Below are 12519 nucleotides of genomic sequence, written 5' to 3'. Positions count from 1 at the left end.
ATTGTGTGCTTTGCTTCTCAGAACTGCTTCTCTTGTATCTCACAGATTTCAGATTTTTTTGCATATTGATTAAGTTAAAATATTTTTAATTTCTCATACTATTAACTTGTCTTATGTATTTTTAGGGATATGTTGTTTTAACGACTACATATTTGGGTATTTCCTATCTTAACTCAATTGTGACATGAAAGAGTATACTGTTTTTTAGTTTCTGTTTTAAATTTGTTCAAGTGTTCTGTAGCCCAGGATGTGGTCTGCCTTTCTCACTGGTCTTTGTGAGCTTGAGCTACTGTTATTGGATAAAATAGTTATTTGATATCAATTATAGCCAGTTGATTGATGATACTATTGATTTCAGTTATATTCTTGCTAATTTTATATTTAATTTCCTCTGTATCTATTCATTTCTGATAGAAGGTGTTGAAGTTTCCATCTACAATAATTGATTCCTTGTAGTTCTATCTGGTTTTCTGGGTTTTTGGTTGTTTTGTTTTTCATTTATATACTTGGAGTTGACATATGCCACAGTGCATAGGTGAAGATCAGAGGACAGTGCTGCAGAAAGGAAGTCTGTTTTTTCTTTCCACTTTGTAGGTCCTAGGTGTTGAACTCAGGCCGTGTGTGTGTGTGTGTGTGTGTGTGTGTGTGTGTGTGTGTGTTTCCTCCCATCCCCTGTGAATCATGATGTAGCTCTCAGCTATGGCTCCAGCACTATTTGTACCACCGTGATAAGAATAGATTAAACCTCTGAAATTGTAAGGAAGCCACCAATTAAATACTTGATCAGAGTTACCTTTGTAGCCAGGCATGATGACACATGCCTTTAATCTCAGTACTCAGGTGACAGAAGCAGGCATATTTCTGTGAGTTCAAGGCCAGCCGGCTCTACTTAGTGAATTCCAGGACAGCTAGGGCTCTGTAGAGAGACTCTGTGTAACATGAAGGGCCGACTTGTTGGGGTTTCTGTCCCGCCCGGTACCCAACAGCCAGCAATTCACAAAGAAAATAACACAGAGTCTATATTAGGTTATAAACTGATTGGCCCATTAGGTCAGGCTACTTATTAGTTCTTATGACTTATTCTAACCCATTATTTCCATTATCATTATCTATGTTAGCCACACGGCTCAGTACCTTTCTCAGCGTGGCAGCTCACATGTTGCCTCTTCTGTGATCTGGGCAGGAATGGCGGAGGGAGCTTCCTCCTCCTTAGCCTTCTCCAATTCTCATTGCCCCGCCTCTACTTCCTGCCTGGTTGACCCGCCTATACTTCCTGCCTGGCCAATCAGCGTTTTATTAAAATACATGATTGACAGAATGCAGACAATTCTTCCACACCAACTCTGTCTCAAAACAAAACACTTACAAAAAAAAATTGTGTTGGTCATGGTTTCTCTTCACAGTAATAGAACAGTTACTAAGACATTAGTAGTAATCATTTCACTTATATTTAAATATATACTCACATATTAGCATAGGTAATCAAATATATTATTGATAATTATTGTTGATAATTATTGAAAATAAATTTTAGTAAATTAAGAATAAAAATATTTACACTGTCTTCATTTAGTCTTTCTCCTATTTTCTTCTCTTTTGTTCATTTATTTATTTATTCAGTAGTTTTGGTCATCAAACCTAGGGTCTTGTAGTAAGTGTAGTATATCACTGAGTTATACTCCTTAGCCCTTCCTTATTTTATAATCTAGGTTTCTGATCTGTTTTATCTCTTACTAAAGGACTTAAAATTTCTTGAGAGATACTATTTTGACTTTTCTTTATCTTTATTTCTCCTTCACATTTAAAGGAGAATTTCATGGGGTTCAGAAATCTAGGTTGGTGGAGGCTTCTCTCAAAATAATTTAGATATTTCCTTATATTTTCTCTGCTTGCATAGTTTCTATTATCCTATAGGTAAGATGATTTTTTTCACCTGGCTTCTTTTAATATTTATTATTTTGGTTTTGTTGATGGGTTTTTGTTTAGTTTGTTTTGATTTTTTTGGTGTTTTGTTTTGAGACAGTCTTTTGAGTATTGTTCAAGTTGACCTTGTACTCTTTCTGTCTAGAGAGTTGACTGATTCTGTAATCATTCTAACTTAAAGTTTCCTCTTACTGTGATAAAATGGTGTGACTAAGCCCAGTAGTAGTGGCACACCTTTAATCCTAGCACTCTGGAGGCAGAGGCTACCAGATCTCTGAGTTCAAGGTCAGCCTGGTCTACAAAGTCTATCCTAGGACAGCCTGGGCTGTACTTGTAGAAACCTTGTCTCAAAAACAAACAAACAAAACAAAACAACAGCTTGGTGAAAAGAAACTTGGTGAGGAAAGGGTTTGTTTGGTGTACACTTTCACATCACTGTCCACCCTCAAAGGAAGTTAGATCAACAACCTGGAGGTAGGAACTGAAGCAGAAGCTATATAGGAATTCTGCTTAGTGTCCTGCTCCTCAGGGCTTACTGAGCCTGCTTCCTTATACTGTCCAGGACCACCTACCCAGGGTTAGCACTGCCCACAATGGGCTGGGCCCTACCACACCAATCATCAATCAAGAAAATGCCCTACAGACTTGCCTGTAGGCCAGTCATATCGAGGTATTTTCTCAATTGAGATATCTCTTCCCAGAGAACTCCAACTTGTCCTAGCCGCCATACACACTATCAGTAGAATATGGTTAGAAAGAGACTAATGCCCAAGCCCCAAACTTAGCATAGATGGCATCATTTCAACCATATTCTATTGATCAGTCAGCCACAAAACCTAAATTCAGTAATAAGGAATCCCTAATCGGAGCTCACCTCTCAGTGGAGGCAAGTTAAAGAATCATGAACTATGTTTTAAAACTACTTAAGACAACTCTCTAAATATAAATTATTTACATTTTTCCTGCTTGAGAAGTTAATTCTTCCCCCACAGGACTCTTCATCAAAAGTCTTATCTCATTACATGAAGGTCCAGCGTCTGTCTCATCCTCTGAGTGAGATACAGATACACAAGTACTCCTCTGTGACATTTCTCAGCCACAGGACCTGGATGTTGTTCCTCTCCATCACATAGCAAACATGTGGCTGTAGGTAGGGTTAGGATGACTTTATAGTGTGCAGCAGTCACTAATCTGAGAAATTCCAGAATTCAAATGAGCACATGAGCCAAATCCTTAATTAGGTCCAGTGCTGCTGCTTCCTAGACATTTGTAGTTCTGTTTCTCATTTGCCATGAGATACCTATGTAGTCTTCTCCCTTCTGCTTGCCTAAGAAAGGTTGGGAGTCCAAAGAGATTATATTATGGATATGGATATTTACCTGCAAGTATGTGTATGGTACCTATACATACCAGAAGAGTATGTCAGATCCTCTGGGACTGTAGTTAGACACCTAGTTTCAATTTGATATGCCATGTTTGGTTGATATCCCTGGGAGGCCTGCCCTTTTCTGAAGGGAAACAGAGGTAGAGTGGATCTGGGGTGGTGGGGGGCAGTGAGAGGAGAGGAGGGAGAGGAAACTGGTTGGGTTGTAATATATGAGAGAAGAATAAAAATAAGTGGGGCTGGAAAAGCAAATGTTCTCCATTTTGTATGTCTCTGAATCTTCTAAAGTTCATGTTGGCGATCATTCTAACAAAATGATAGCTTCTCTGAATAACATCAGGGTTTACTTCCTCTGCAGATACAACTAAAAGTACCCTGGAAAATCTTAATAATTAAAGAAAAAGGCTATGAATTTGAGAGGGAATGGAAGGAAGGAGACATCAGAGAGAACTTTGGGGGGTTAATTATGTAATTGTATTTTAATTAAAATATTTTTAAAGGGAAAAAATTAATCTTGTTGTATAAAGAAAAGAGTCTACAAGGATTTCCCTTAGCAAATTTCTTAGAAAATCTTTGGTCTGAAAGAAGTCTATGAAGCATATTCTTCGACCTTTTCTGATTCTTTGTTTGTTTGTTTGTTTGTTTTTGAGAAGACAAAGTCTCACTATGTAGCCCTGGCTCTCTTGATACTCATGATGTAGACCAGACTGGCACCAGACTCAGATTCACCTGCCTCTGTTATAAATGCTGGGACTGAAAATACATGCCACCATACCCCACCTTCTTTCTTACCACTTAATAAAGGATTTTATCTCATATCTTACATTTTATCATAAGCAGCAAGAAGGCAGGTAGCATTTTGATGACTTTTAAAATTGTAGCTCTTTCATTGAGCTCATTAAGTACATTTCCTGTTTTATGCTATTATGGGCAACAGTCATATCAGACTTTCGGTTCCTTCCTAGTACTTGTGCCCCATCCTTCACTCTCCAGTTACTGTTGTCTCCACTTTCCTAAACCCTGGATGGGTAGCCTTCTGGGAAACTTTAGGCTTCCATTAAAACTCTTAAAGGGGCTGGGAATGTAGCTCAGTGGTAGAGCACTTGCTTAGCTTGTATGAAGCCCTGGATTTGGTCCCCAGCACTAAAGAAAAAATAATAACTAACCGAAGACTTGAGTTCCCACTGGTACTTTGCTTGTGGTGCTTTCTGCCACCTGGTTCCAAAGCTTGTGATGTGTGTTTGGCATTTGTTTCTGAAGCATCTTGTATCAGAATCTGTTCTGATAAGCCTTTGCTATATGACAAACTACTACAAAACTTTCTAGTTTGAAACACTAAGGGCATTCGGTGTGAAGACAGCTCATGTATTGCATACAATGCCAGGTGGGGAAAGGAGCTGACTAGGTTTGGAGATCTACTTTTCCACATGGCATATTGGTTCTGCCCGTTTCTCCACGTGAACCTCTCTGCAAGATGACTTGTTTTTTTACACATGATAGATAGTTGGGATCGAAGAATAAATATACCAAAAAGAAGAAGTAAAAACTGCTAGTTTCTTAGTCCTAGACACAGAAACTGGCACAGTATCATGCCTACCGCTACCTGTTGGTCAAGTGTGACAGAGAACAATAAGATGCATGTCTAAAACCGACAGTCTTCTGAAGGTTGCATAGTTTGGCCTTTGGTGTTTCACCATATGATCCACGTAAAATTCATTTCAAAATCACCATTAGAATAATCAAATAAGACTTACATCTGTGAAATGTACAAATCTTAGTCGCAAATATATTGTACGGGGGAGTGGGAGGGAAATGGGAGGAGGTGGAAATTTTTAATAAATAAATAAACAAAAAATCAGATATATTGTACACTCATACAATTTGTGAGATTTTATTTTGTTTGTTTGTTTGTTTGTTTTTTTTAGACAGGGTTTCTTTGTGTAGTCTTGATTGTCCTAGAACTAGCTCTGTAGGCCTCGAACTCATAGGGATCTACCTGCCTCTGCTGCCCAAGTGCTGGGATTAAAACCATGTGCCACCACCACTCGGTCAATTTGCTGAATTTTAATAAATGTCAGCACCTGTGTAATTCCCCCATCCACCTCCTGTGATCAAGACATAGGACTCTTCTGTTACCCTAGAAGTTCCGTCAGGCTCCTTGTAGTCGGTCTCTGTCTCCACTGTGATTGAAATATTTTTATCATAAATTAGATTTTGCAGATCTTGAATTTAATATAAATTAGCCATGCTGTCTCTTTGCACCCTTGTATCTGATTTTTTTCACTCAAATAAAAATTTTGAAAGGCAGTTCTATGGTTGTACCTATCTATAGGTCAAGGTTTTCTTTCTGCCAGGTGGTATTCCATTAAACAAACATACCATAGTTTGTGTGTTCATTCTCCTGCTGATGGGAAGTTGAGCTGGTTTTGAGATTGTTGTAAATAAACTGCTATGAACGTTTGTGTTAAGGGTCTTGTCTCTGAGTCCCTCCATTTTTAGCCATTTCAGTACAAGGACAACACTGCCAAACATGAAAATCCTTTTTTTACTTTTTTTTTTTTTAACTTTTGTTTTTTGTTTGTTTTTTGGGTTTCTCTTTGTAGCCCTGGTTGTCCTGAAACTCACTTTGTAGACCAGGCTGGCCTCCAGTTCACAGAGATCCACCTGCCTCAGCCTCCCAAGTGTTGGGACTAAGGCATGTGCAATCACTGCCCAGCTTCTTTTTTTACTTTTTGTTTTTTTGTTATTGTTGTTTGTTTTTCTTAAATTTGAACTCAGAATCGTGCCTAACATCTTAAGCGCTGGAATTATAAATGTTTTCCACCATTTCCTGTTTATTTTTCATGTATATTTGTGTAGTTTTTGTATTTGTGTGTGTATGCATGCGCACACACGCAAGTGCACACGTGCATGCAGAGGCCAATAGTCCTCTTAGATCTCTTTCTACCTTATTCACTGATGCAGGGTCTCTCAATTGAAACCAAAGCTCACCTATATGGGATAGTCTGTGTAGCTACCATCTCCAGCAATCTCCTGTCTCTGCCTTGCAACTGTTTGGGTTATAGGTTGTCCACCATGCCTACCTAGCATTTACATGGGTTCTGTGGTCCTAAATCCAATCCACAAACTTGTACAGCAAGCACTTTATCCACTGAACATCTCCATATTCCCCAGGTTCCTATTTCTTAGCAGACCTAGACTGATCCTTCTTTTCATAGCCTGACCCTTATAGCCATTCCATAGCACCTTTATTCTGCCAATCAACTGTCTTTAAGTGAGTCTCCTTCCTGCTTTGGAACACAAAGCTTCTTAGAGTCTGCTAAGTCAGTGGCTACCTCACCAATCTTCTGTCTAGTTTCCATAATGCTATTGGCTGTCTCTTTGCTTGTTGTCTGATTCACCTTAGAAAGTTCTGGGAAAGAGCAGAGTTTATATTTTCTTTTCAGGGCCCAGAAAACAAAACACAAGTTCTGTGCTTTGGTTTCTGTTCTGGGTTTTTCTCCTAACAGGCTGTGTCCCCGGAGACCTTGACCATGCAGCTTGGACTAGTGGCAGTTTTCCAAACCTCCCTTTATCACCCACAGTATTTTGCAGTATAGTTGTGGGGAAATCTCAGGAGAGCCAAGTCCAGAGTTGAGCAGATAGAAGAGAGAGCTGCACTCTGACTTCTCTTTGCCGGGCACACTGTAAGGCTCCTGGGTTCTTTGTTTCCTGTAGTTTGTATCTACTTGAACAAGAGTGGCAGCACAGGCCCCCACTTGGATAAGAAGAAGATCCAACGACTTCCTGATCATTTTGGGCCAGCCCGGGCCTCCGTGGTGTTACAGCAGGCTGTCCAGGCTTGCATTGACTGCGCTTATCATCAGAAAACCGTCTTCAGCTTCCTCAAACAGGGCCATGGCGGTGAGGTCATCTCAGGTAAACACTTTCAAACTGGCTTGGCCTCCTAGCCAGAGAGGCAAGCCTTCATTCTGATGAGACGTCCTAGTTCCAAGTTAATTTATCCACTCTGGAGAATTCAGAAGTATTCCATTCCTCAAGAGTCCTCACTTCCTGCTCCAGACTCTTCTGAACTATGTGCCATAGATGGTATACACCATACATCTCTGCCAAGAATAGCCAGACTGCCTAACACAGCCTTTGAACAGAGTCCCCACAGAATATATGAGTGTGTGGCTTAAAGCCATTCTAGAGGAAGGATACACATAGGCTGTGTTGATGCTACAAGAGAATTTCCCCAAGTGGTTTCAGGGGACCTCTGACCTCCTCTCATTCCTCTGCCTCCTTAGCTTCTGGGTTTATAGGACCCATACAAGGGAGCTGAGTCCCAGGACAGAGGGAAATGAGTTTAACAGTGCAGTACTTTTTGTTGTAACTGAAAATACTTTTTTTTTTTTTTTTTGGTTTTTTCGAGAGAGGGTTTTTCTGTAGCTTTGGAGCCTGCCCTGGAACTAGCTCTTGTAGACCAGGATGGTCTCGAACTCACAGAGATTCACCTGCCTCTGCCTCCTGAGTGCTGGGATTAAAGGCGTGCGCCACCACCGCCCAGCTTGAAAATACTTTCTTGCTGTGCCCGTTTCTGTTTCAATTTTCTTAAGTTCGAAATCTTATTTTTACCCACCAAGCCTACAGAGGCTTGACCTGCAGCCTTCCAGTCTTTACTCTAATGCTGCTGTACAGCCTCCTCCCTTTCCTCCTTAGCAAGCTGTTGTAACTAGCTTCAGAAACCAGCTGGCAGGGAGCATAAATAGCAACAGTTCTTTTAGCAAATACCTATTGACCTTTTACTGTATGTCAGAGGTTTCTGCTACACACTGGTCGGGAAAAGGGAAAGCAGAAGATGACAGGCTCAGGTCTGCACTGGTAGAAAAGAAAATTTAAATAGTCTGTGGAAGGGTGTCAGCAGAGAACTACTTGTTCCGGAGTTAAGTCTGGGCAATAACTGGCTGCATGGAGAATGGGAACTACGGATACATTGAGCCTGTCCTTCTGAGACCCAGACTACTCTCTGGCTCCTCCCTTGCAGCACTGTGCAGGGTCTGAGCTCCTTACCTGCCTAGAGTTCTTCCTTTTCAGAACTTTTTTAAAGCGAATCTTCTCCCCAGATCTCTGTTTTCTCACTTCTGCCAAAGACAATTATATGAACCTTTTTTGCTTTTAAAAAATTATGCCAATATTTTGATAGAACTAGATAGGACATAAACTTAAAAAAAAAAGAATGAAACATTTCCAAGTGTTACCCAAATCTGGTGTCCTTATATACGTTGGAAATTGTTTACCTAAACCCTTCCTACCAATGTCAGTATTCCCTTCTGTATAGCTGCCCTGTTCTTGGGCAGTTTTCTCGTGAAAACAGCACCGTGGGTGAACACACTTCCTGAAGGAAGCTCAGCCAGGTGATGAAGCAGATAGCATTATGTTCACAGTTGTTTTCACAGTTGAGTGAAATCATTCCAGAGCCCTGAGGGTGCAACAGACTTGGCCTGGCCACTCCCATGATTGTACACCCTTTGGAGCTAGAAGCAAAAATCAAAGCCCTTGAGCAAGGGAGGGCGGCAGGAAGAAGACAGACTGGCAAGCAGCCTGGGCACTGCCTCTGTGTAACCAGCCAATCCCAAGACAAGCAGTGAGCTGGGCTTCTCTGGCAAGCACTGCACTGCACAACTGACTTGCTTTGTTTACTTAACTCCACAGCCATGTTTGACCGGGAACAGCACACTCTCAACCTCCCAGCAGTGAACAGCATCACCTATGTCCTCCGCTTCCTGGAGAAGCTCTGCCACAACCTTCGGAGTGACAATCTGTTTGGCAACCAGCCCTTTACACAGACTCACTTACCACTCACTGCCACAGAGTACAGCCACAGCCACGACAGGTACCTACCAGGTAGGAGCTGGGATGGGACCTGGGCTGTGAGGGGGCTGGGCAATCAGTAGTATCTGCAAGGGCTCAGGGGAAGCCCTCAGGTTTGCGAGTCTAGCACCCGCTGTCCAGAGATCCCTTGCCACATCTTGGTCACATCTAGGGCTTTCAGTCTTCAGTCAAGCTTTTGTTGTCACTCTGGGATTTCTCTTTCCTCTGGACCCCTGTCTCTAGAAGTTGCCCTATGATTTCCATCTGTAGTGTGGAGCCCATGCAGTCCCAGCACATCTCCCAGGGTGAATCTGGCATCAAAGGCCTCATATAGCTCTCCTTTGCCAACAACAAGGTTTAGTCTTAGGCTAGAGGTTGAGAAAGTTGCTCCATGTTGATTGGCCATCCATTCTTTTCTTTGGCACATGGCCCTAACTCTTCTAGCATTGCCAGTCTAACAAGTCAGTTCAAGTTCCTGCTATTTCCAACAAGGCTGAAAAATAACTTTTTAGTTAACCATACCAGACCCACAATGAGAAAGCGGATGCCACGTGGCTGGGTCGGTGACTAAGCACTTCCAAGAGAGCTTGAAGAGTGAGTGGAGCTCGGCATCTCTGATCTGGAGTACAGGACACAAAATCGAGGGAGGGGGACAAGCTTGGTCCCAAACATAGAGAGGTAGGTTGCTGTTAAGAGGAAAGAATTGCTCTTTAAAAGAGACCAGTAGATGGTACCCTGGGCAGAGAGGAAGTACTGGCTATTCTGTTTGCTGTGGGGGTGAGTCTGAGTCTGAGAGGTGCTCTGGGATCTTCTACATGAGCCTCACACTCCCTTCCTTGGTCTTTTCATGACTTGTGACTAAAGTATTGCTTCTGGAGGATGTGCTCAGGGAAGTGGCCACACACCCAGTTTCCTCCTCTGACCCTCTATACCTCTGCGACCACATGAGATCTGCTGGTGTGTGTTTAGGGGCAAAAAGATACCTAAATTCTTCATATGCGGTGGCAAGAAGACCAACATCTGGTCCTGGGGCTGTACCATGCACCTCGGCTGGTTCTTTCCTTCACAGGGAACTTCTTAAACTACCTGCTGTAGATGGCTTTGTTCAGCATCAGAACCCGTAATACAGCCTTGAGTTATAATGTTGTACTGGATAGGATGGAGTTGGTACAGACAAAGACAAAGTGTTAAATGTTCTCAGTCACCGTCATTCGGGAGCCCTGGACTCTGCTTCCCTATTGAAAGGCCTTGCTAGAAGTCTGAAAGAGAAGGTGCGTGTCCAGTAAGGCAGCTGCTCAAAGATACAGAAACTCAGAATTTTTAAACAAAATGCTGTCCTTCAGGAACTAGGGAAAGTACTTTGGCAGCTGTATTGAGAGGCTACTGAGAACACCAGTCATGGCACAGCCTTTCCTGGGACTTCTCTTCTGGTTTGTATCTCTCTAATTCATTACCAGATAAAAGAAGCAAGCTCCATCCAGACTCTTTGCTCCTGCCTCACCAGCTACAAAAAAAGACAAAGAACAGGGGTGTCCCTTTCAGCTGTTGACTCTATGTCCTTTCTCTACCCTGTTTCCACACAGACTGTACTGCCTCTGCCCACCTAGCTCAGTTGCTCATGAGATTCTCAGCACTCTGCCTCATCCTGTCTTCTGTTGGATTCTCAGAAGCAGTATTTTAACTGTGCCCAGACAAGGCCCTGGCTTGTCTGGGCTTCTGACTCTTCTCTGCTTTGTAGCTTGTCTTCCCTGCCTGCCTGCTGTCTTACAGACCCTTTGGTCTACCTCTGATATCTCATCAGCACCTGTATTTTTCTGATTACATATCTATCCTCTGCAGAAAACTCCATCAGTATCAGCTTTCTTTTGCTTTTCTTTAAACCTGTTTTTTGCCATTCCTGCCCATCTGCATAGTCACACACTTCTACTGATGTGTCATCCATGGGTCCCATCTATATTGACGAAGTTGCTTACTGGAGCCCTTTCCCCACTTCCTGCCTTGCCACCACACTTCCCTCCCTCTGTGGACTTTGCCTAGATGACCATGTACTTCCAGTGTAACAGATAGCTATCAAAAGTCCATATCCCTTAAAGCTTCTTTACCTAAATTGAAACAATTTCTTTTTTCACTGCTTTATTTTAGAAACTTTCAAACCTACAGTAAAATTGCAACAACAAAAGTAAAATGAGACCTTCACCAAGAGTCACTTTTAGCTTTATACAATATTTGCTTTGTCCTCTGCAGATTTATTTGTATCTATATACTTAATTAATAATATTAATATTTAATAAAATTTTGTTTATTTTGCACACAACAGTTAATTGATAGTGAAATATTGTATATATATATATATATCTTTGTATGTATGTGTGTATGTGTGTGTGTGTCACCACACACGAGTGACATATATACTTTTAGAGAGCACAAAACATAGGCACTTGCCTGTAATTCCAGCCCATAGGAATCTGAGGCAAGAAGTTCACAAATTAAAGTGTAGTCAAGCTACACAGTGAAACCCTATATCAGAAAGAGAAAGAAGAGGGGGAAGAAAGGAGAATGGATGAGAAGAGGGGTAGAAGGGAAACAGAAAGGATAATATTTTTGTGTTCAGTAAATTTAATGTAAATAAAATACTCCTGGGCTACTATACCATCCAGATCAGAATTTCCCAAGTTGTCTCAATATTGTTCTTTATAGCTGTTCTTTGTTTTATTTTCTCTAATTTAGGATCAAATAAGATTGTTTGGTGCATTTCATTGTCCTGACTCTTAAGCTTCCTTGAAACTAAAGCTGTTCTCTACTCTCTGTCTTCTCTGACTGCATTGGCATTTTGAAGGCCCCAATTCAGGCATTTTGGCTTTAGGTCACCAAATTTAGGTCATTAAATTATCACTGTTTACTACAATCTATCCTGGGTTTTAGAAGACCGAGATAAGACAGACTGAACCTCTGCACCCTGAAAGCTGAGAGGGAAGAGACATGTGGTTAAGAGCATGGAGTAGAGATGCTCCAGCCCAGTCACTGTGAAAGAGAGAGGATTCCTGGAGGAGGCAGCGTAGAGTAGTGCCTCTTCTACAGGGCTGCATGTGCTGCTCTAAGTCAAGTGACAGACTAGTGGGAGCTACATTAAAGAGCTCCTGGGGACTCCCTGAAGAGTTGGTAATATGAAGCAGGAAATTTTTTTCAGCTACTTGCTGTGGATATTAACACTAGCTATAATTGAAATCTGCATAGCAGTAACTTTTAGATCTGCTGTTTTGAAATTCCTTGACTGTTAACTTCTAGGGGAAATAGTGCCATTGTTTGAGGACTCATAGACTTGAGTTCTGTTTCTGGCATGATCATTCATCCATTTCCAC

General features: G+C 41.6%; 1 protein-coding gene across 11 annotated transcripts in view; it reads left to right on the top strand.

Moving 5' to 3' along the window:
• Scmh1 (Scm polycomb group protein homolog 1) overlaps nucleotides 1-12519 on the top strand; it is a 153126-nt gene that overhangs the window by 129874 nt on the left and 10733 nt on the right. For all 11 annotated transcript variants that reach the window (XM_085686511.2, XM_087904654.1, XM_085686510.2 and 8 more), the window contains 2 exons: nucleotides 7025-7225; nucleotides 9002-9193. In XM_085686511.2, coding sequence (XP_085542637.1) covers nucleotides 7025-7225; nucleotides 9002-9193 — 393 coding nt within the window. The remainder of the gene's footprint in view (nucleotides 1-7024; nucleotides 7226-9001; nucleotides 9194-12519) is intronic.

The sequence above is a fragment of the Myodes glareolus genome, chromosome 3 (assembly GCF_982192425.1).
Source record: "Myodes glareolus chromosome 3, mMyoGla1.1, whole genome shotgun sequence".
Classification (NCBI taxonomy): Eukaryota; Metazoa; Chordata; class Mammalia; order Rodentia; family Cricetidae; genus Myodes; species Myodes glareolus.
Note: the sequence above shows the minus strand (reverse complement) of the source record. Positions and strands in the feature narration are given on the sequence as shown.